This window comes from Taudactylus pleione, unplaced genomic scaffold (assembly GCF_031769625.1).
Source record: "Taudactylus pleione unplaced genomic scaffold, aTauple2 ptg001086l, whole genome shotgun sequence".
NCBI classification, from domain to species: Eukaryota; Metazoa; Chordata; class Amphibia; order Anura; family Myobatrachidae; genus Taudactylus; species Taudactylus pleione.
In genome coordinates, this window is record NW_028285487.1 from 388989 (window position 1) to 414606 (window position 25618).

The following is a 25618-nucleotide window of genomic DNA, read 5'->3' on the forward strand; positions in this document are numbered from 1 at the left end:
CCATTCTGATAGAATCAGCCCCTGCAGGGGCCGGGAATGGAACTGGGCAAATTCCACCATGTCGAATGTCGACACCATGGATCCCAGAACTCTCATAGCCGAATGGACCGACAGGCGGCAACGGCTCAGGCAACTGCGTATCCGCAGCTGTAGGGAGGCGACCTTCTCCGGAGTCAGGAAGATCCTTTGCTGACGCGAATCCAGCAGGGCTCCCAAATGAACCATCCGCTGTGATGGAATCAGGGAGGACTTTTTCCAATTTATCAACCACCCGTGTGCTTGCAGGCAAGCGATCGTCAGGTGGAGATGTTGAAGCAGTACCTCCGGAGAGCTCGCCAGCAACAGGAGGTCGTTCAGGTACGGCAGCAGCCGTACATTCTGGTTCCGAAGATGTGCGGCCATGACCGCCATAATCTTCGTGAACACCCTCGGTGCCGTGGAGAGACCAAAGGGTAGCGCCCGGAACTGATAGTGGTGTTGAAGGATAGCGAACCTCAGATACCGCTGGTGTGAAGATGCTATCGGAACATGGAGGTAGGCGTCCTGGATGTCCAGGGACACCATGTAATCCCCCGGTTCCATCGCCAGAATAATGGAACGTAACGTTTCCATCCTGAACTTGGGAACCCTGAGGAATTTGTTCAGAGACTTCAAGTTGAGGATAGGGCGATGAGAACCATTGGGTTTCTGCACCAGAAACAGAGACGAATAATACCCCGTCCCTCGTTGTGATAGAGGAACGGGAACAATGACCCCTGCTTTCAGCAAGGACTCTATAGCCTCCTGAACCTGTAACGCCTTGGTCTTGTCCTGAGGACTTGTGCAGAAAAACTGGTGGGGTGGTCTGTGCCGAAAAGACAGGGCGTACCCCTGGGAGACCACTTCTCGAACCCAGGCATCCGTGGTGGTATTGTGCCAGCACTGGGCAAATAGAAGAAGTCGGCCTCCCACTCTGAGGTCCCCCAGAGGGAGGCCCGTCCCATCAGGCCGCAGGTTTATCTTCCTGCTTGGAAGAAGGGCTCCGAGCACTCCAGGCTTGCTTCTTGGGTTTAGAGGCCGTCTTACTCGCAGACTGTCTCGGGAAGGACTGACCTTTCGCCTTACCCTGAACCCGAAAGGAACGAAAAGCCGAACTCCGAACCTTAGCAGGCAGTGCCGCCGAAGGGAGGAAGGCCGACTTGGATTTAGCCAGGGTGTCCACTATTTTGTCCAAGTCCGGACCAAATAGTAATTCCCCATTGAAAGGTAAGGCCTCCAGACCTTTCTTTGAATCAGAGTCCGCTCTCCAGGACCGCAACCATAAGGATCGGCGGGCAGACACCGCTGCAGCCGATACCCTCGAGGTCAGCAGACTAGCATCTAAAGAAGCTTCTCCAATGTAAGAAGCAGCGTCCCTCATTTTTCCCAACAACGCCCGCTGGACATCCGGAGCGTCGTCCGGGAAGGTATCTTCCAATGCATTGGCCCACCCCTCAATGGCCTTGGCCACCCAGGAGATGGCCATGGACGGTCGGGCCACCGCCCCGGAGAGGGAGTAAATAGACTTTAAGCAAGTCTCAACTTTCCTGTCCGTGGGATCCTTCAGCGAGGATATCGACGGTAATGGTAAGGTGGCGCCCCGAGTTAAACGGGTGACATGGGAATCCACCGCCGGTGGAGTTTCCCATTTTTTACAATGTGCCTCAGGGAAGGGGTAATTAGAAGCCAACCGCTTCTGAGGAAGGAATCTCTTACTGGGCGCCTGCCAAGCTACCGCCATATGATCCGTCAACTGATCCGACAGGGGAAACACCGCAGAAGCCACCTTAGTTTTTTTGAAACTAGGAAACTTCGACTTAGGAACCGGTGCCTCATCCTCTATAAGAAGAATAGCTCGCACCGCCCTAACTAGTGCTCGCACATTAATGGACGACTTGGTATCCATTTCCTGGACCGAGGCGTCCGAGTCAGTGTCATCAGGGACCTCCCCATCATCTGAGGAACCCTCTGAGTCCGATACCTGAGCAGCCCGTGTCATGAGTGGGCGTTTTGAAATCCTAGAAGGCATGTCAGTCTGCAACATTGACTGAAAAGCCGAGGAAGCGGCCGCCAAATTTTGCACGGAGTTGGAGAGCACATCCACCCAGGGTGGAGGAGTCACCATAGGGGCCTGAAAAGGTACCACAGGCTGCTGCGGCACAGGGGAAGCCTGTATATACATAGGCAACCCCGCATAGGGACCCACCGACTGAGACCCAGGAGGACTCCGCAATAACTGCGGGACACCCGGGGAATGGGGGATGGTCGGCTGGGACAACGACCTAGTAGGGAGAGCAGTCGGGACCGACAGACGGTCCGCAATAGACACCAGCACTTGAGAAAACATCGCCCACGGTGGTTCCTGCGCCAGAGAAGGTCTGGATGGGCCAGGAGCCACCTGGCATCGACTACACAGGCCATCCTGTGACAAATCCTCCCTATCTACTCCTGCAGAACAGCGTCCGCAGGAGGCCAACACCGGAGCCACTGAGCGCTCAACCTCCTCGTCTGACATGACAGAATATATTATATATCTGGCACCAGGGTAGAAGTAAAACGCACTCACCGGTGTGCTGAACAACAGCCCACAATATGGCACTGAGTAGCACACAACTGTATGTGACGGACCTCACAAATACGTGATCTATATAAGTGAGGTCAGTAGAAACGCCCCTCCCCCACACACCTGTAGGGCTTGTAGGAGAAGTAAAGGGATAGGTATAAGCTGACAGTAAGTAGAAAATAAGCACAGACAGGCAGCACTAGCAAAAGTCACATACCATGCAGGAAGATATACTCACTGCACCTTTACACTACAATCAACCTGCCCAGATTCAGTGTCTGGGAGGGCTATAGTGCTGTGTACGCTGTCCTTAATCAGGGGAGAGGTACACAGGGGGACCGGTCCGCGTGCTCCCTGAAGATCCTCGCTGCCACTTGTAGAAAATGGCCCCCAGAGACCTCAGAGGAGGAGTGGTCGTGTAACTGCAGCTCAGCGACGCCAGACTCCGTGCTGAAAGGCGCGCTGAGCTGAGGGGAGGAGCCGCTGACAGGGAAGGCTTCCTCCCCTGGCTAGCATATTAACCCCAGGGCTTGCCGGCATCCCGCTTGCCATATATCCCTGGTGGTCTAGTGGTCCCACGGGTTATTCCTCCTCAGAGGGGGAGCCCGCCGCCACCGCTAGCGGCCCCCGGTCTGTCCCCTAGGACCGGGGGCAAAGGACTGCATCTGCAGGCAAAACCCGCGAGCCGCCGCTAATCGGCGACTCGCGGCTTACCTTGTCCCCGGCGACTCCGGCAGCAGTCCAGGGAGGGACCCAGAGTCCGGCTAGTACGGACTCTGGCCTCCCGCCGCGATCCCCAGTGCAGTACTGGCGTCGCGGCGCCAGCGGGGAAGGAGAGCGGCAGCGTGGGCGTCTGCATAGACAGCCCGTCGCTGCCACACTAGAGCCTCTGTTTTAAAATAAAAATCTAACAGGCTCTTTTTTTTTTTTTTTTTAAATAAAAATAGAAAGCTTTTGGGGGCTGCTCCTGCAGCCCCCCTGCGCAGGTGACCCGACTCCGGCCGGGCACCAACTCAAACTGAGGTGCTGTGGCCGGGGGCGGGGTATAGAGGAGGACGGACCCAAGTGCATCCTGGGAGCAGCTAAAGCTTTAACTGCGTGGTGCCCATGGATCCAGATCCAGCTATACCCCAAGGTCAACCCTGTGGACCCCCTATGGACCCTGAAGTAGAAACAAGTGTTTTAGCCTAATGCATACGGAACCCTTAATCCTGAGGTCAGGTATGCGCACGGCTGCAGGGCATTCACTGCCCAGGCGTTGGCGGGAACGGGGAAGGGAACCACTGCACTAACTATTATGGTGAAACCCCAATTGACTAATCCAAGCACATTTAAATTGTTTGGGGGTGCAGTTGGGTTGGCGGGAACCGCTCGATCCCTCTTCGCGGCCACGGACCTCCTCTTCCCATAGGAAGGAGCGGGGCACTGAGAATCAACACCATCTGAAGATGGCATTGTTTATCCGCAAGCAATACTGCAATTACTGATAACTAGGCAGCCCTATGGTGCCCCTAGTAATGAATGGGCCTATTACTTAAAACATGCGGAAACACTATGTGTAATGGGCACATTAGTGATAATGAATAGGCCCCTAAAGGTCATTAATCAGGAGTCAATTCTCTGGTTATGTTAAAAACTATAGATGTGCTGTAACAATACGACAAGTCACTAAGTTATTTTCTCTGGGCAGAATTTGCGAATAAGCCTCTCCAATTCCAATGTATCATATCCTGCACTGAGGAGACCTAACAAGGCTGAAACAGTTTATAGGGCAGATATTCTACACACTATAAGATATATCGTTCGGATTGTATAGTGTGTACGTCCGAATGCGCATGCACGACGGACATTCATTGCATGGTTTCATCTGCTGTGCAGAATGTAACGACATTACACCATCTTACACCAGATCGCGCAGAGTGTATTGTTTACATCACCTAGCACAGTCGGCTGGGTACACATCGTATAGTGTGTACCCAGCTTAACTCATTTTAAAACTCTAGTGGGTAGAGCAGTGGCTGAATAGAACATAGAATTGACTACAGTGTTCAAACAAGAGGGTTAAAAAAAGATTCATCTGGCATTCTAATGGTCTGAGAGAAGGGTATATGTTATGTGCTACCATGGAAACCAGTTACATGCCACATGAGCAGAGATGCCTCGGTACGACCCTTTGAACACAGGGCCTGATTCAGAGCCGCTCGTTCGCTATGAGCGATGTTCGCACAACTGCGCATGCATATGGGTCGTAATGCGCATGCGTAAACCAGTCATTGTGGTCAGTAAACGAGCGCTCACAAAACAGCGAGGGGCTGCTAATTTGATTGACAGAGTGTACCGTTTGTGGGTGGTAACAGGGGAAGGTGCTTGAAAACGGGGGAGTGGAGATCCGAACGCAGGCGTGCCTAACGGTCAAAACGGTGTTTAATGGGTGTGCATAATTAGTAAAGGAGCGTCATCGACCACGTCACTTGGTTGTCTTTTAGCCTGAACTGCTCGCAGTGATTGCGGTAGGAAAAACCTACCACAAGCACTGCGAGCAGTTCAGATGCCTTTTGATGTACCCGATTAATCAAATAAATACCGGAGATGACGTGTGTTGCGAACGGCAAAGGGGCGTCTTTACAAAAATAGCGAGCGCATTTTTCGTTTGCTCGCTCAGACATAGAGGCGTCAACAAACCGCAAAGAGCGAGCGCTCAATTTAAATAGCCGGCCCCTTTTTTGGAACGACCGTCCGCAAATAGCGTCCGGCTCTGAATCAGGCCCACAGTCTGCTCTGTGCACTGTAAACCCCTCCCCCCTCTGCATTCATATGACATGTCAAGAACGGTGAACCTGTGCAACTGGCAACCATATTTGCAACCTCCAGACAGGTTTTCAAAAGGAGATAGTCATTTGTAGAAGGAAAATGAACAATGACTATCAAATGCATGTTTAAAAAAAAAGGTACTGAGCTTGCTACTTACACAAAAAAAAATTAATAAAACATTGTAAAACTCCCCATTGAAACATGTCAACATGATTAAGTAATTCATACTCCTGCATTCTCCGTTTTGTTTTTTAAACCGGGTTATTCGGAGCTGTACCACTGATTTCCTACACAGTGGCCGGTGCCATGCTTAGAGCCGAAATAAACTCAAATGAGAACACAAATGTTCAGCCTTCGCAGTGGTCGATTCTGAATCTTGCGCAACTCTGCCGAAATTCCGTACCTCGGCGGCCAACGGATGTCTAATGCGAGTATCTGAGTCCCATCCCCTACAGCCCTCGGTCTGCTAGAGCAGCAGTCATTACTATTATCGGCACTTGCTCCTTGACCTTACTAGATGCAAGACATGACTGACATAGGTGTCCCTGTAGCATATGCAGAGTTATACGCATAGATGCATAGTGTAACTCTGGCTAAACGCCTATGAGACTCTTACGTGGGTACGCCCAGTTACTGACCAGATGACACTCAGAAACGAATAAAACAGGGGGTGTGCTATGAAGAGTCGACATTCAGAATGTTGATACCAGAATGTCGACAGAGGGCCTGATTCAGAGCCGCTCGGAAGCGGCAGTACGCTCGTTCCGAGCGATGTTCGCCCATCTGCGCACGCGTACGGTTTTTAATACGCATGTGCGGACCAGTCAGTGCGGCCGAAAATCATTTGTTCGCTATATAGCGAATGCCTGCTATTTTGAGTGACAGGAGGAGGCGTATGTGGGTGGTAACAGGGGAAGGTGCTTGAAAACGGGGAGTGGAGATCAGAACGCAGGCGTGCTTAAAGGTCAAAACGGGCGTTTTATGGGTGTGCATAATTAATACAGCAGCATCATTGACCACGTCACTGGGTTATTTTATAGTCAGAACTGCTCGCAAATTTGTGGTAGCAAAAACCAACCACAAGAATAGCGAGCAGTTCATACGCTGGGCGATGTACTCGATTAATCTAATAAATAGCGGACATGACGTAGGATGCGAGCGGCCAGGTGGCGTATTTTTCCAAAAAACGACCACAAGTTTGGTTCGCTCGTTCAGACCTAGAGGCGTGAACAGACCGCAAAGAGCGAACGGTTCATTTGAATAGCCACCCCTATTTTCTGGACGAGCGAGCGCTAATTGCGTCCGGCTCTGAATCAGGCCCAGAGTCAGAATGTCTACAACCAATATGTCGACATTATTTTAGCCTAACCCTAAATCAATTGCAAGCCCTAATAAAAAAAAAATGTATGTCGACATTCTGGTGTTAACATGTCAAAGGTCGACATTCTGACCGGATCCCATCACAGATGTAAGAATAAAAAGTTAGAATAACAGATGTGAAGACGACGGCACTTTCGAAGAACTGGCCGCACACATTACATGCCTCAGACACCTGGTTTATTACAGCGCAATTCATTCTCTTATAATGTACCTGAGGGTGTGTCACATTCTTCCAGTATTCCAGGTGGTAGATCCAATCACAAGCATTCAAAAGGTACTTATCCTTAAATCCTTGAGGCGCGCTCATAGAAATGTGCAGATCTTGGTTGAGAATGGTCAGGTTAATGCTCGCCGGAGGCCCCATTACAGCTTTTGAACATAAAAAAAAAAATATACATTTTACATAACATCTATACAAACACACGTCGAAAATGTACATAAAATATAGATAAAGTGTAAATGACAAAATGGATTAGCTGTCACTATAAGGAAGGACTGCAGTCATGCGCCCTAAGGTGTCCATGTCATAATGTAAACGTAAAATGAGCTTTCAGAATCTCGTCACCATAGCGCTGCACAGCTATAGGTCAGCTGCAATGTGCCAACATTTAAAGACAGACGTGGGCAAATTGGTTGGTACCCCCTTCCACGAAAAAAAGAAGATCCCATCATTCTTGGAACTAACTTGAAAGTGACAAAGGTAATTTGTATCCATCGTTGTTTAATCCATATTAATTGCATTTGATTTTTGATTCAACAGAATATTTTAAAATAATAAAACAAATGAAAATAACACGGACAACATGATATTGCAGAGCACATCCGGCAGTAAGGAGCAGAGCCTCCGGGTTGATGCCTGACAAGTAAGCAGTAGCATTAGGTCAGTTTGGCTGGAATTCCTGAGCTAACTGGGCCCCCGTGTGTGAGCCGGACTTACGCTGCAAGCGATAATTGCGCATATTAAGTGCTCTTGTAAACAGGTAGAGGACGAGATCTTAATGTCTACACGTTTTCTGCACCAAATGCAAAGTCCTCTCTGCCTGGACGGAGATCACACGTGTGGACGGATTGATGAATCCATTCATGGACAACTCTTTCTGTGAAATGGACTTTTCTGTGCGGTAACTGGGCGGCGACCTTGTGATCACACGGAACGGATCCGTGGGAGTGTCATGGGCATGTAAACAGACATCTGTACTTTTCACAGCGTGTGGACGGAGACTGGGCACCTTTTTCTGACTGATCTTTTGCACCCGGCATGGAGAGTGTGTAAGACCCGATACTAATGACGGCTGGGGACAGAAACAAACTGGCCAGGCCGGCCTTCCGCATGCAGACATATGGATACTCGGCATATGAGGGCAGACACTGGCATTAGCCATAGGGTAGTGCACTGGCTGCCACACAGAAAGGGGGCCGCAGATGTGTCTGACGCAGAATCAGTACCACGGACCGCAGCTGAGCAGTAGTTTAAAGAGGAAAAAAGGTTCACTTAAGTCAACTTTGTAAAACAGTAAATGTGAACGTTTCAGCACCATATATTAACTTAGAGGGGAAATGTGGTGGGTATGTAGAGTTCCTGCTAGGATGTTTCAGCTGGGCGCAGCACATTGCCTGATTTTAAAGAGCTAAAATGCACCCTGCCCTTATTGAGGCAACCCGACAGCACGCTGATCACAGCCCGATGTCGACAGGCCTGCAGTGTGCTGCTCCTCTCCGTCTCGTCTTCCCCCTGCGGGCCGCAGTTTCCCGTGGGGGAAGTTGTGGGGTGGCGGAAAGCTGTGGATAAACACTCACTGCCGGGTGAATATATGCCATGCGTATAGGATCTGTTCACAGTGTGGGAAGAGCTTGGGGGGCAGCCTGGCATCTCCGTGATTGCTAGTCACGCCCCCCTGACTGATGGAATCAGAGGCATGTCATGAGTCCACGCCCACTCCCATGAGATCACGCCTCCTTTTTGGCCCTGCCCATAAGTGCCCTCTACCATTGTAAAGTTCCCAGTCCTAATTTACAACCTAGCATGAACACTAAAAAAAAACAAAAAAAAAAACACCACATCGCCAATATCATTATTTAGAAAAAAATATTCTAAATATTCTATCACTTTCATATTTTACCACAGGACAGGGCGATCTTCACAGATTGTACGCATGAAATTAATGTTTTCGGTGAAACTTGCAAGGAGATACAGGCTGTCCATGACAACTACCTGCTGCATCATTAACGGCAGTGAGGTTGGCACCTGGTTTGGGGCGGGCTGTACAAGCCATATGGCATGAAGTGAGAATTCCTCACCAGGAAGATTTAGCTATAAATGATATATGTCTAGATGCTTTCTTGAAGCTCCAAGCAGCTATCAATCTCCATAGTGGACAGGGAAAGTACAGGAGCAAACTGTTAATCTGAATACTCATCTCCGCCTTTTACTTCGTAACCCCCATTAAGTTATGATCAGATATTGCAGAGCAAATCAGGCAGTAAGCAGAAGAGACTCCGGGGGGGCTCAGGCTCTTCCTGCCAGAACAGCCCACCCGATGGCCTTTCCTTGCTTGTGCATACTAGGAAAGTCATGGCTCAGTGCTAGGCCACCATGCCACTATCTGCCACTATCCCCGGGCGTATGCTGTAACAACTTCAAAAGGTTTGTAGTCAGTCCTGCCATGAAAAAGGAGCTGGAGTTTCCTCACAGCCTACTGTATATACCAATAAAGAGTTCCTTGTCAATAGTGGTTCCAAAGTTGCCGGCTGGCATAAGTCATGTACTGATCCTGCCAGTCAGGCCCGCATTATAGTTTGGAGCTCACCAGGACTCATTTTCCACAGCGGCAAGAACAGTGTCAGTCTGTCACTTTTTCAGAGTGATATGCAGGCTATGGACGGTGATATCCTGAGGCTATGGACGGTGATATGCAGGCTATGGACGGTGATATGCAGGCTACGGACGGCGATATCCTGCAGGCTACAGGCAGCGATATCCTGCAGGCTACGGACGGTGATATCCTGCAGGCTACGGACGGTGATATCCTGTAGGCTACGGACGGTGATATCCTGCAGGCTACGGACGGTGATATCCTGTAGGCTACGGACGGTGATATCCTGTAGGCTACGGACGGCGATATCCTGCAGGCTACGGACGGCGATATCCTGCAGGCTACGGACGGCGATATCCTGCAGGCTACGGACGGCGATATCCTGCAGGCTACGGACGGCGATATCCTGCAGGCTACGGACGGCGATATCCTGCAGGCTACGGACGGCGATATCCTGCAGGCTACGGACGGTGATATCCTGCAGGCTAGGGACGGTGATATCCTGCAGGCTAGGGACGGTGATATCCTGCAGGCTACGGACGGTGATATCCTGCAGGCTATGGACGGTGATATCCTGCAGGCTATGGACGGTGATATCCTGCAGGCTATGGACGGTGATATCCTGCAGGCTATGGACGGTGATATCCTGCAGGCTATGGACGGTGATAGAACCAATACTCACCTACTGCTGCTTCGTGTTCAGTAAATGAAGGACTGCATGGGCTGCACACAGTCTCACATTGGATCCACCTATAATGTTGGACCCAAAGCAGCTCATAATGTCGCCAGCTGCTCCCTTGCGTAGAACGCTTCCATCTATAGCCTATATTTCAATAGGCAGCAAGCACATTGCCGAGGTTTGTCCCCCAATACGATCATAGCCCGATAATGGCAAATCATGGGAATTAGCAGAAAGTGTCCTAATTACAGCCAAGGTTTATTAACCAGGAATGAGAGCCAACACACAGATGGAGCGAAGTTTATTGCAATAAGCGACGTAGCATGGCTAAAGTGGAGAGTGGAGAAACTGAGTTTCATTTCACCTAAACCGGACACTATAATATATATCTGTTGCCTGAACACAATAGAGACTGCTAATCTGTGGGCTGAGCCAGACTGAGTCGGAGTCGCACACAAATTGTACGTTAGAAAACCCCTTTGCATGCTGGGAAATAAATATGGGTCACCACCTGTGTTCTGGGATGACCACCCGCCCATAATCGACCGGCGGTCATCACTACCAACAAGGGACGGATCTTGGAATAGCCCGCAATTCTGTGTACCTAGCCATGTCACGTCCTTGGAATGTTTAAGCCTACACGCAAAAGCTCAGTCGTCCTCCCAGTTATACCCAGTGTAACAAGTGTGGTCGCTGGATCCACAATAATGGATAGGCTCTCTCACGAATTTTGGTTCAGTCTTCTCAGTGTGCAAATAAAATGTATAATAATAGCAACTTACCGTCTGTTTCTGGATGAAACTGCACAATGCTGGAGTTGTATTCATCTCTCTGGCTATCATATACAGTTGTGCGTAATAAATATCTGTGGTAAAAGTACACTTCCTTTGATAGGTCACACTCTGAGACGGTGATATTTCCACATGCGGGGATTTTTCTCCATTCTCTAGTGAAAATACTTCAAAACAAAAATATTGTTAGCACGTCATTAATTTACAGAGGGTAGTTCATTCATTTGCCACCATTAACCCACAGCAACGAAAAAAATAATAATTTGATTTTCTATGGTCTGTAAATTAGTCTACTTCCTTTAAAACATGTCGGGCAGAAGCTGCCCTTATTCCTACTGGCCTTATCATTACCACGCATACATATGGTGGCCGCATACACTGCGTAGATGGTCACAAGCTTCACTCTTTAGGGGGTGATTAAATTGTTTTTTTTTTAGGCGTGCTAATTAATGGGCATCCAATGTAGCAATTCAATTGTTTTGGAAGCCCATTAATTATCGTGCTTGTCGCGCCAAATTAAACGGGTTTAGCCGCGTAACACGATTAAACCCATCTAAAGTCCTGGTTATGGTGACCAAACAGCAGTTTGGGCGCCCAAACCACGGACTTATCGCGCATTTCTGCTCGCCGCCTCAGGAGGCTACGAGCGGAAATGTCGGCGACGACTGCTATCGCGACCGAACGGAGTGACAATTGAATTGATCCGTCGGACATCCATTAGTAACAGTCGCGGACGCCAATAACTGAACAGTCCCCTTTATCGGTATAGTTGTGCTCTAAATTTAAACAGATTTGAAGTGTCCCTATTCTGACTTACTGGGAGTACGCGAATAAAAATAAAAAGAGAATAAAAAATAAAATAAATCATTACATAAAAAATAGGGGACAAAAAAGGTATTAAAAACACACCCTTGTTCTAACATATTTAATTTAACGCACACTAGAGAACACTACGCATATTAAGGGTGGGTAAGTGAAAATATATGCCAAGCACATTTAACCATACATAAGCTAGAGCTTTACATTACACCAGATATCTCTATGAAAAATAGTCCTTCCTAATAGCCCTTGCTGTTTTATTCCTTTAAGATGTCCTCCAGGTAAAGCTGCGCTCCACATTTATAACAATAGGTTTAGGGCCTGCTGAATGCATGTAGGATATTTTGGTATCCGGATTAAAGATCGACAGTGTCTAGATAGACACTCATTATGTCGACACCAGATGGTCAACAGAAACAAATGATCGACACAAAAATGGTCGACAAGTTTTTTCAACATTTTTAAAGGTTGGGGTGCGGTAGGGGATGGTTAGGAACTTGCCGGAGGGTTAGGGTTAGGCCCTTGCTGGAGGGTTAGGCTGCGGTAGGGGATGGTTAGGAACTTGCCGGAGGGTTAGGGTTAGGCACTTGCTGGAGGGTTAGGGTTAGGCTGTGGAAGGGGACCGTTAGGGTTAGGCACTTGCCGGAGGGTTAGGGTCAGGCTGCGGAAGGGGACGGTTAGGGTAAGACGCTTCCAAGGGTTAGGCTGTGGTAGAAGACAATTAGGGTTAGCAACTTGGCTGTGTGTTAGGGTTAGGCTGTGGAAGGGGACTGTTAGGGTTAGGCACTTACCGGAGGGTTAGGGTTAGTCTGCGGAAGGGGGAGGTTAAGCACTTGCCGGAGGGTTATGGTTAGGCTGCGGAAAGGGACAGTTAGGAACTTGCCAGAGGGTTAGGGTGCGCTAGGGGGCGGTTAGGAACTTGCCGGAGGGTTAAGGTTAAGCTGCGAAAGAGGACAGTTAGGGTTAAGCACTTGCCGGAGGGTTAGGGTTAGGCTGTGGAAGGGGACCATTATGGTTAGGCACTTGCCGGAGGGTTAAGGTTAGGCTGCGAAAGAGAACAGTTAGGGTTAGGCACTTGCCGGAGGGTTAGGGTATAGTCTGTGGAAGGGGACGGTTAAGCACTTTCCAGAGGTTTAGGGTTAGGCTAGGGTTAGACACTTGCTGGAGGGTTAGGCATTAGGGGGAGCATTATGGTTAGGAACCAAGGGGAGGGTTAGGGTGAAGATTAGGCTCAAACCCCCCCTATAAAAAAAAGTGTTGACCATTTTTGTGTTGACCATAATGATGTTGACCCTTTATCCCTGTCTACCATCTGTCATTGTTCTATTGAGCGTCTATCTAGACACTGTCTATCTTCTATATCATACCCGGATATTTTACCTATTACTGCATTACCTAGCCTTAGTAATCAAATAATCGATGACTGATTTGTGTTATTATAATATAACAAGATGAACATTTTGATTATGCATGGTTAAATACAATAGTTTGTTTAATAAGTTTTATAGATAAATATATATTGCTATTGTAGATTAATTAAACAAGTGAGCCTGAGTGACGCCATCTTGTCTATTTCCATGACTACAGAATGAATGTGACCTATTCCCTACATTCTAGTAGAGCAGGAATGTGTCTAGCTAATTGAAAGATAGATAATATTTCATGAACACAATTAAATATTGTTATTTTACAGCTTTCTACTGAACATTCCCATAGTTATCTGGTCTAGTTTGCGGATATCAAAACAGCAGGTGTTGTGACCTTGGCGTCTACAGATTAAACGCTCTTTGTTGAAGCCAGCTAGAAGGAAATTGGTACCAAGCCAGAAAGCAAAAATCAAATGAATGGAGGAAAATATAAAAAACTGGACATTATGGATTATAATCATTATATGAATGGCATTTGTATGGAAGTAAAATACCACGAGTCAAAATATATATTAGAAGAAAATATAGGATTTTTATTAGAAAACAGAGATAGATTATTTTCTGTGTAGCAGCTAGCTGATACAATCATTATGGAATTTTAACGTGAAAGACTACTTCTATAACCAATTCAAATATATTTTTTCTCATAGTTACTGAATTATTATTGTTGAGCACGCAGGTGCTGATAAGGCTCAAGGCTGTGAATCTTAGAAGTTGGCATTAAAGAGAAGCTACTTGAATAGGTGATGAGCTGAGAGGTGACAATAGGATCATTTCTGAGAAAAATTAGACCAAAGAACCAATAGCAAACAGGCTGTTTTACATAATGATCCCTTATGTACAAATCACAATTGGGGCATCTCTCTTTAAGGATTGATATCTGTCGATTTCTCGGAATTGGAGTGACCTGCTATGAATAATTAGGAATATGCATTAGCCTAGTTAGTCTGAAGTGAATAAATACAAGAGTGAGTTCAGATAGGTTAGGATTTCCTATTGACACCCCTGTAAAGCTATTTACTGTGTGCGATGACACACAATAGGGAGGGCTAGCTTGTATGCAGTTATAATTTTAACTTAAGCCATGCTAGACAGGGGCGCATCTATAATGGGTGCAGGGTGTGCGGGGTACACGGTCCCCTGGGTCCAGAAGGGCCCACACTGCACCCATATCTTTAATACTTACCTCTCTGAAGCCCCATGTCTGCAGTATCAGAGCTGTAAAAATCACCTGGAAAATGGCCGCCACTGCATTTTCCTGGTGACCTGCACATGTGCAGAAGACTCTGGGCACAGACGAGTGCCCGGAGTCTACTACTGCTGCGCTACAGACAGTGCGCTGCCAGCCACCGGAGAGAGAGGAGGGGGCCTCGGACGTAAAAACTGCACACTGGGCCCCTCCTCTCGATACGCCCCTGATGGTTGCAGATTTTCTGTCTGCGTATGACCGCCAATGTGAGCGTCTGAGTGTCTGAGTTCGCAGCCACTTCAATGATACACACGCGACATTTCCATAACACGCCCATAAGACGGAACATCACTGGACGCCTGAACAGCCACCTCCCTATTACCGCCCAATTACGGCCGCAATAACTACATCCCCCCCTCCTTACATTATGACATCGCTCTGGTCACATGTCCCTAATAACATAATCACAAGAATGGATCTTGTGATTATGTCACACTCCCTGCCTCCCACAGCATCAGGACTCTCATCTGCTTAAATACTTTGTGCTGCTGTTACCATTTGTAAAATGGTTCCAACTGGACGAACATGCATGTGCACAAGCTGAAGAATAATAAGAAGCAGCTACTTTAACCCAAGCCAAATACATCTGTACAGTTGTGAATTCCTACCATTGTTCCACTGAAAAGGTCACATTTGGATACTGAGCGTAGTCCCAATCCCACTTTAACAGGTATCTACCGTCTATGGGCTCCACCCGGAGATTCTTTGGCAAGCCTGTAAAACAACAGGAAGACTTGATATATAACAGACTCTAATCTGCGATTTACAGAACGGTTTCCAATCAATTCACATATTAAACGTTTAACTATTGGGGGGAGATGTACTAAGCTCTGGAAAGTGATGAATTGGAGAGTGAGAAACCACCAGGCACTCAGCTCCTAACCGTCATGTTACAGGCTGTGTTTGAAAAATGACAGTTAGGAATTGATTGGTTGGTAGTTTATCAATTTCCAGAAATTAGTACTTCTGCCCCTTAGTCCGATTACAGCAGAATTATTTCTATGTACTTATGCTAGATACACACTGGCAGATATACTGGCCGATCGATTGATCGGCCAAGATGCCCGTCGGCCAGTGTGTACCAGCGATAGGTCTGAGCGACGTCGTTCACAGACATATTGCATCGGCTCTGCTGCACAGCCGATGCCCAATATATCTGCAGATCAGCCGCCCGCCCGTACACTTGCAGCGGAGGCCGCCGGAAAGGGGGGCGCGACACGATTCCTGGCCAGCGGGACTCGCAGCCAGAAGAGATGATGGTTGTTCACCATTGTCTGCAAATATATCTGTAAGGTGTGTACCCAGCTTAAGTTTATAAAGGGAATCGCATGGAGCAACAGTAGTAAAGGGAAAAGGGCAGCAATGAAAAAGGGATATGGGCTAATAGGAGGAGATAATCTACTGCTCCACAGAAATGAAGAACATTATGACATCACTTAATAGATTTGTTTTCAGTTTTACTAGAAAAAAAAAAAAAAAAAGAATCAGCACTAAAAGAAATGTTTGATTACAGCTTTCCAGATACGGGTCTCCTGCTGCTGGTAACATCACAGAGATCTACGTATAAATGGGTCATCCAGATATGTGACGGCCATTAACCAATGGCCCATCCACTATTACTACATAGCAACATTAAAACACTTTCTAAGCAACTATGGGCAGATTCTGACGCTGGACAACCACGGGCGCTGTCAGGTAGGTGGTTTGAAGTGACGGCAAAAAAAGGGCCGTCTTATGGGCGCTTTATGGGAGTGTCATGGCCGTGGCGGTAAAAGCGTTATTAGAGACACTGCGCCAGCAATAGGGCGCCGGAAGCGACTATGGTCATCACGATGGAACACTGATGGCGGAGTATTTGAGTCCACCGGTGGGGTTTGCATTGTCCACGGGCATTGAAAGTGGGCGTCTCAGAGCTTGCGATGTACGCTGCTGGCAGGTACACAAGGGAGAGGCGGAGACTAGCATTTGTATATTACCGCAGCTGCGAATCCGAAAGCGATAGGATAACTTATACAAAACCCTCTGTAATATTTATCCAGAAAATAGTAACAATTCCTCTACACCAGTGAATATATGCTATATCATCAGCATCGCAAAGGGTTGCCCAACCAAATACCGCACACCGTCGGCGGGCCTGATTCAGCAGCGGAGGCAATGGAGATATTTACACAGAGTGATTACTTGCCACTGCACATGCGTGTTATCCGCACTGCGCAAGCGTCACAATTGCTTTGCGATTACGTATGCCCTGAGGATCAATTCGCAAAGTGATTGTCATGTGGTCAGCGTTTGTGGTAGGTAAAGTGTGTGTGTGGGGGGGGGCGGTAGGTAAACGCAGGCTTTTCAGACAGTTTATACGCCATTTTATGGGCGTACATAAATTATCCATTGCCATTGCATTGGCTGCACGAGAGATCCAGTCTGAATGCAGACACCAGAATGTCAACATGTTCTGAATGTCGACATGTTTGTAATGTCAACATGTAAAATGACAACACCTTCTTTCGACGTGGTCAACATTTTGACATGCTTATTATGTCAACATTTTATATGTCGACTCCAAAATGACCACTGTTAATTTTTGTGTTCTTTTTAGGGTTAGGTTAAAATATGCAAAAAAAAAAACACAACAAAACCCTTGACATCCTGAACCAAGTCGTTATTCGTGAAGGATGACATAGCGTCCAAGTTCACATTCAGACGGCAGACAATCAGAACATGGCGACATTTTTGTTGCGTTGACATTCTGAATATCGACTTTTTATGCCACACCCCTTTCATTGCCCATAACTGAAATGCACATTGGCTGAAAGCTTTTAAAGTTACAAAGATCATCATACTGGTTGCCCAGCAACAATGAGTATATGTGAAATGCCATCTTTTAAAAGATGCAAATCAACTTTTCCTTAGAACAGTATTTTTCAACCACTGTGCTGTGGCGGTCAGCAGTTGTCAAGTGTGCCGCGGCGGTCAGCTCAGCGCACTTGTACTGTAGTATGTTTTTTTCTTGTGGAGGCCAATGTAGTGTGTTTTATTCCTGAGGAGGCCAATGTAGTGTGTTTTATTCCTGAGGAGGCCAATGTAGTGTGTTTTATTCCTGAGGAGGCCAATGTAGTGTGTTTTATTCCTGAGGAGGCCAATGTATTGTGTTTTATTCCTGAGGAGGCCAATGTAGTGTGTTTTATTCCTGAGGAGGCCAATGTAGTGTGTTTTATTCCTGAGGAGGCCAATGTAGTGTGTTTTATTCCTGTGGAGGCCAATGTAGTGTGTTTTATTCCTGTGGAGGCCAATGTAGTGTGTTTTATTCCTGTGGAGGCCAATGTATTGTGTGTTATTCCTGAGGAGGCCAATGTAGTGTGTGTTATTCCTGAGGAGGCCAATGTAGTGTGTTTTATTCCTGTGGAGGCCAATGTAGTGTGTTTTATTCCTGAGGAGGCCAATGTAGTGTGTTTTATTCCTGTGGAGGCCAATGTAGTGTGTTTTATTCCTGAGGAGGCCAATGTATTGTGTTTTATTCCTGAGGAGGCCAATGTAGTGTATTTTATTCCTGTGGAGGCCAATGTAGTGTGTTTTATTCCTGAGGAGGCCAATGTAGTGTGTTTTATTCCTGAGGAGGCCAATGTAGTGTGTTTTATTCCTGAGGAGGCCAATGTAGTGTGTTTTATTCCTGAGGAGGCCAATGTAGTGTGTTTTATTCCTGAGGAGGCCAATGTATTGTGTTTTATTCCTGAGGAGGACAATGTAGTGTGTTTTATTCCTGTGGAGGCCAATGTATTGTGTTTTATTCCTGAGGAGGACAATGTAGTGTGTGTTATTCCTGAGGAGGCCAATGTAGTGTGTTTTATTCCTGAGGAGGCCAATGTAGTGTGTTTTATTCCTGTGGAGGCCAATGTAGTGTGTTTTATTCCTGAGGAGGCCAATGTAGTGTATTTTATTCCTGTGGAGGCCAATGTAGTGTGTTTTATTCCTGAGGAGGCCAATGTATTGTTTTATTTCTGAGGAGGCCAATGTAGTGTATTTTATTCCTGTGGAGGCCAATGTAGTGTGTTTTATTCCTGTGGAGGCCAATGTAGTGTGTTTTATTCCTGTGGAGGCCAATGTAGTGTATTTTATTCCTGTGGAGGCCAATGTAGTGTGTATTTTTTATGTGGGAGCCTATATGTATGTTTTTTGATAGGTCGCACAAGCCGTATCGCCAGATAATGGGCCTTGGCAATTTTAAAATCTTGTGTAGCGTGCCTCTAGTTGAAAAAGTTGAAAATCACTGCCCTAGAAGCACGGAAGGGAAAGGGAAACTGCAGTCTACACCTGCAGTACAGTACGCGGTCCTAGAGGAGATCGGGAGGGGTAAGGGAACATGAAAGTAATTAGTAATATAAAAGTAGCATGGGAGATATTAATGGATAAATATACACTATTAAAAGCCACAGGATGTGCAGCCCGTGGGCTAAACCTGCTTCTTAATGAGATCATCAGATTGGACACTAGGCAAAAACGATTTATAGAATAGAAAAAGGAAATGATAAATATAATGAAGATATTCATATTGTGGCTGAAGTATTTAAATTCAACTAACGCTCATATTGCAACCTATTGTCAGCATGCCGGCATCCGCTGTCCTTGCCACTCAATTAGAGAATGCTGATCGTGGTTATTTAACAGGGCGCGACAGTATAGTAGCCTATTATTGGCCATAAGCAAAGTATTGGAGTTTCTTCAAAAGGTATAAATGGCTGATTTTTACCTTTTTATTAACAGTGGAAAAAATTATAACAAGCAAGTTTACTTTCAGTATAATAAAGGGCCTGATTCAGTAAGGATCTCCATCGCTGCGCAAATATACTAATGATTGCTATCACAATGCCGTCGCATACCCTAATCCCATCCCTCCCCCACAGCCTAACCCTATCCCTCCCCCCACAGCCTAACCCTATCCCCTCCCCCCACAGCCCAACCCTATCCCTCCCCCCACAGCCCAACCCTATCCCTCCCCCCACCGCTTAACACTTATCCCTCCCCCCACCGCCTAACCCCTATCCCTCCCCCACAGCCCAACCCTATCCCTCCCCCCACCGCCTAACTCATCCCTCCCCCACAGCCCAACCCTATCCCTCCCCCCACCGCCTAACCCCTATCGCTCCCCCCACCGCCTAACCCTTATCCCTCCCCCCACCGCCTAACCCCTATCCCTCCCCCCACCGCCTAACCCCTATCCCTCCCCCCACCGCTTACCCCTATCCCTCCACCGCCTAACCCTATCCCTCCCCCCACCGCCTAACCCTATCCCTCCCCCCACTGCCTAACCCTATCCCTCCTTCCACCGCTTACCCCATCCCTCCCCCCACCGCCTAACCCTATCCCTCCCCCCACCGCCTAACCCTATCCCTCCCCCAGTCTAACCCTATCCCTTCCCTACCGCCTAACCCTATCCCTCCCCCCACTGCCTAACCCCTATCCCTCCCCCCACCACCTAACCTCCCCTGACAGCCTAACCCTATCCCTCCCCCCACTGCCTAACCCTATCCCTCCCCCCACTGCCTAACCCTATCCCTCCCCCCACTGCCTAACCCTATCCCTCCTTCCCCCGCCTGACCTCCCCTGACAGCCTAACCCTATCCCTCCTCCCACCACCTAACCACCCCTGAAAGCCTAACACTATCCCTCTGTCCAATCCCAGTCTCGACCATGTGACTGGATCACGTCCAGCATTTGGGCTATATGCAAAAGCAGGCTAAACTGAGCAGTGAATTACTGCAATCACTGGCACTGTTGAGACATATATTTTTAGATCAGTCTACACCTGCTACATGTAAACTGGGTCTAGTGGAGACCCTAGAGATGTAAAATCTCAAACCAATAATTACTGCGCTTGGTATTGACATATAATGAGTGTAAAAAAGGCCAATATAAAACGGTTTGCTCTCTATTGATAAACATGAAGCTTTTATTATGAAAATACCATTTAATGGCTGAATAATCGAAACAATAAACAGATAATAGGAGATTATAAAAACAACTGATACATAAAAATAGCAGCATATAAAGATTGCATAGGTGGGGTGGCCACGCCGAGGTCCGTTCCTGCTGGTAACCTGTCCCCACAATAAGCCGCGGCTGGAGTTGAAAGCAATGGCCGCTGACAAGATGCGGTGGTTGCCGACGGTCTTTCACGGCTACTCTGTATTCCATGTGGTGTCAAAGCTGTGGTAAAAGCCGCCAATGCCTGGAGGGTGGCATCAACGCGTTTCGTCCCGTATAGCACCGGGACCTCCGTTTGGCCACGCCACCTACAGCGGTCCACATACCGTAAAAGTTTTGTGTGCACACAGGAAACATCAGCCTGTAAGGACAGCGGTAACTCCTTTACTATTACAAACTCTCTGGTTACACCCCGCAACACTGGGACGCCAGCGTATATGCATTCTAATTAAAGGCTGTGCAATTTTTAATCGGTATATCAGTATTACCAAATAAGGACTCTGACTTCATTCATGGTTCATTGAACTGATACTCTATGGGTGGTTTTCAATTTTTATGGCGGACACAAAACTGTTTCCCCTACCCGACTTTCCGCCGACATCGTGTGTTTTGGACGCGGAAACTTATCGTGCACGCCCCCGCTATTCGCCCTATTTAATTCCAAACCACGCGAAAACGGCAATCCACGAAGTCGGAACAGGTGGAAAGTGCTGTCAGAAATGGGGAAATCAGTCTGAACCCCCCAAAAAGGTGCACTAACATTGGGGATCAATGTAGATGTCCCGGAATAGCCCTAATAAAACTATTTGGGGAACTTAAATTGTTTCTATAGCTTCCTATTAGCGTCTTTGCACAAGTGGTGAAGAATGGCTTTCTGCAGTATTTTTTTGTGAAAATAAGTAGTCCTGTCAAATTTGGAGTACTTGAAAATGGGTGCAAGCATCTTTTAATGTCTCTAAAGTGAAGTTTTAAAAATCGTTAAAAACGCACCTGCACTCAAAAAAAACAAAACACTTGACTCATCCTTGCAGATCCCCCACAAGTCTATTTCGCTAGTTTTTATGCTTGTCCCCCCACTTTGTACTTTTTCGTCCCCAAAATGAAAGTACTTTTTTGGGGTGTTGACTTTTTTTTTTAGGGATTTTTTGACACAGTTGTCCTTTAGGGGGCTGTCCCAAGGGTTCTGAGTTTCTGCACCTTTGCACCCCAAAATACAAAAAAAAAAAAAAATGCAATTTTTTTTCACCTGCTATTCAGAGGCGAATCTTTTTCGCCTATTACATTGTATTGCATTTTCGCGTATGCGAAAACCATTTGGAATTGAATACGGAGATAAGTTTACGACACACGAAAAGCCGAGATCGGCGATACTTTTTTGCGTTATCTCCGCTTTTCGTGGCTAATTGAATACGGGCCTATGTGTGAAAGGATACATTGCAACAAAGAAACCCTTTTACCTGGCTTGGAACTCAAATTGATTAAATAGATATTTTGTTTTCAATTTCAAGCCGCTGCGATTCAGGTGCATATATGTATATGCAATCTTTACATGCTGCTATTTTTATGTATCAATTGTTTTTATAATCTATCCTACTATCTAACTGTTTGTGTTTAGATTATTCAGCCCTTAAATTGTATTTTCATAATAAAAGCCTCCTGTTTATCAATAGAGAGTAAACGGTTTTATATTTATATGTCAACACCAAGCACAGCAATCACTGGTTTTTACTATATGCAAAAGCAGCCAGTATTTACCCTGCATGCAAAACGATTAATAAATATATCTGCCCCCCCCCCCCCCCCCCTTGCAGTGCAGCGTGGTTTGTTCCAGATACAAATTTATTTGTATTTTTAATTTTTTTATGCTTTGCCCTCACCTCAGCCCAATCATAACATAACAGCAGACTTGTTAGATACACAAGTGTTACATGTTGTATCAAACAGACCTGGTTGCAAAGCAGAAAAGTGCCAGAGCCGCCGGTGATTGTTCGACACCTGCAGCTAATTACTGATATAAGGGCATCCATGATACAGAAGTATAGAAGAAGAAACAGTGAAAGCCTTTTATAGAAAGGAATAACTTGCTACCAATCAACTCATGCTGCTGCCAGTCTCCTGGAAACAAGATGTGAATGATGATAAAATGTTATGACGAGTGCATTATATAACCAGCAACACGCCTAAGACTTGATGCTGGGACAGGTACTGCCAAATGTGGCAGAATACAAAACATCTTCGGTCTGGTATGATCTGTGGTCAGCCAGAATGTCAACATGGTAGTAATGTTATTTAACGCACTTTAACTGTGTCAGCATTATGTTAATATCACGTTTAAAGCTAGCATGCCGACACTTCTAAAATGCTTTAAAATAACATTACTACTGCGTCGGCATTCTCTGATCGACATTACAGTGTTGACATTCTGACTGGTATTAAATGAACTACCTCCTGTTTGGTCTGGGACTGGAGAACCCGGCCAAGCATATCCCACCTGCAATATGATGGCAAGGCCTAGGCAGGACGCAGCCTCTGAAGCTTTGGCATAATGCTCGGCTTTTTCACGTTCTCCCATCTTCTGCTTCATAACGCGAAAGAGACCGGTCTATGTTTGCCAATACAATAATGTTCCCACCAGCCGACAGCAGCTATCTACGGGGCATCACTATTTCAATACGATCCCTGCAACTGAAACTCTTACTGGGCATCTTCTATGATTCAGAACAGTTCCTTCCCCACATTCAGGGCTCAATTCCGAGCCCTAATGCCGACACTCACGTAGTCGAGCGACTGTTTTGCAACTGCGCAGGTGAAAAAAATGTACAAAAGACCTGTACGGCGCCAAACGCTACACAGAGCGTACGCACAAAGTCGATGTTCCGATCGAGGCAGACGGTATCAGTAAATGTGATGGCCGTTCCTGGGCGGTGACTAGTAGTGCAGGCAAGAATGGTCCATTCAGTGGGCGTGTTAAGGGAGTGTTGCGGGCGTGGCCAGGAAATCGGCAGCGTTCCCAGACGCACAGCCGCAGGTAAAGGAGGCCGTGGTCAGACGGAGACATTGCACCCACCACAGGGCGGTGGCAAGCTTTGTATAAGGATGCACCATTTGGTAGTACATTGCACGCGGTCGCTCAAAACGGATACTGCAGGCCTTGCGCATTCGGCCGCACGGATGTAGACGAGGGAAGGAGTTTGTAGCGACATTCACATAAAGTCGCAGACAGGCGCTGCTGCATGCGATTCTGAATCAGGCCCTCAATCTGCCCTCAAATCCTACTCCATGCATATAAGAAACATTCCCAGAGTACACCTGTATCTCACACAGACTCCCACGGGAACCGGCCCTCCCCTGACCAGACTGGAGCTACAACAGTTAAAACAGCAAAAACAAACAAACAAAAAAAAAAAACAATGTGTAATGACGGTCTGGATAAACTCCATTTTTTTATGTGCTATATACCAAACAGAGGCCCTGATTCAGAGCCGGACGCTCTGACAGAGCGCTCACTCTGAATCAGGGCCGGTCTTTTTTTTTTTATGGAGCGGCCTCCTGGCTGCTCGCATTGCTGTGGGTTGCCACCCACAGCTAATGCGAGCGGCCAGGATGATGGTCGCGAAGGTCAAGACCATCACGACGATACCCTTGTGGTAGGGTCTCGTTGCCGCAAGCCCCAGAGAGATTTCGGTTCTAACAGAGAGCCGAAAACTCTCCCACTGACATAACTTGTGATGTCAGTGGGGCCGCCCCCAGACGGTAGGCGTTCTTATGGGAACGCCTCCATCTGGGCAGCCACCCCCCCCGGCCCGCCCACCAAAGTGGGCGTGCTGTCATTCAACATCGACAGCACGCCCCCTTTGGTGCGAGACCCGGAGCGACGGATTGCCCGTCGCTATCCGGGTCTAGCGCATGCGCACGACGGAGCCGGCTCCGTCGTGCGCACGCGCTCTGGGCCACCATCGACCCGATTGCGAGCGCTCAGCGCTCGCGACCGGGTCTGAATCAGGCCCAGAATGCCCTCACATGCACAAGTTATTATCCTTTATTTATATGGTGCCACAAGTATTCCGCAGCGCCTTACATAGTACATAAACAAATAAGTAACCAGCAACCTCCAATACAATACAAAGCAGGACACGGACATGGATAATAAATATAGCTATATATTAGCAACCTTTACACTTACTCCCCATTAGGGCAATTAACACTTGGCTGCTTATGTAAGAGATAAAATGAACATACAGTAAGGAGAAGCACAAGAGGGTAGAGGGCCCTGCTCGAAAGAGCTTACATTCTAAAAGGGAGGGGCAGACAAACAGGAGTGACACAGATGGGGTAGGCGGGGAGAAAGGAAGATGTAGCAGCACGTTAGGATGAGAGCTGGAAGGCTTTAATGAAATAGTGGGTCTTAAGAGCTTGTTTGAATGATTGTAGAGAGGTGCAGAGTCTACATAGAACTGAAACTCCTGAATAAAACAAGGGATCAATACTGAAAAGATGGTGAAGACAAGCAAATACTGGTCAGATGTCAAAACGTTGATTCATATAAAGGGGGGAGTGAGGCAATGTATTACTGCACCAGTTTGACAAGAGCCTAACATCAGATTGTTTGTTACCCTGGCTCAGTACATGCTTATATATGAGACAAGCAGGAGAGGAATGTGTGATAGAGATAAATATACTGGATCCACTTATGTTTTATATCTTTAAAAAAAAAAAAAAAAAAAAAGTAGTTATACTTTTGACTTTATGTTAAGCTAAAAGAATGTAATCTAAATAGAACCTTAACCTAAAACAGAAGGCAGAGGGAATATGCAGCAGCCTCTACTAAGAAAATAGACCAATCAGACGGCACCACACCATCATGTGAGTACAACAGGAAGAAGCCTCCTTGTTCAATTTATGCAGCGGCTGCTCTGGACCGCCCCCCCCCTGAGGACCGAGCACTTGGCGGGACGCGAAGGAGCAGAGAGACTAGACGTCCCTGTGCCTGGAGCCCCATCTAACAGCTTGCAAACTAATGCTGGGTACACACTAGACGATGTGTACCCAGCCAGACATGGGCAGCAACGGGACACGAAGGGGGAGCGGG

General features: G+C 47.1%; 1 protein-coding gene across 2 annotated transcripts in view; it reads right to left on the reverse strand.

The window, feature by feature from the left end:
- Positions 1 to 25618, reverse strand: part of IFNAR1 (interferon alpha and beta receptor subunit 1) — a 74431-nt gene that overhangs the window by 18112 nt on the left and 30701 nt on the right. For both annotated transcript variants that reach the window (XM_088461684.1, XM_088461683.1), the window contains 3 exons: positions 15159 to 15264; positions 11047 to 11222; positions 6984 to 7141 (listed from right to left, as the gene is read on the reverse strand). In XM_088461684.1, the coding sequence (XP_088317810.1) occupies positions 6984 to 7141; positions 11047 to 11222; positions 15159 to 15264 (440 nt within the window). The remainder of the gene's footprint in view (positions 1 to 6983; positions 7142 to 11046; positions 11223 to 15158; positions 15265 to 25618) is intronic.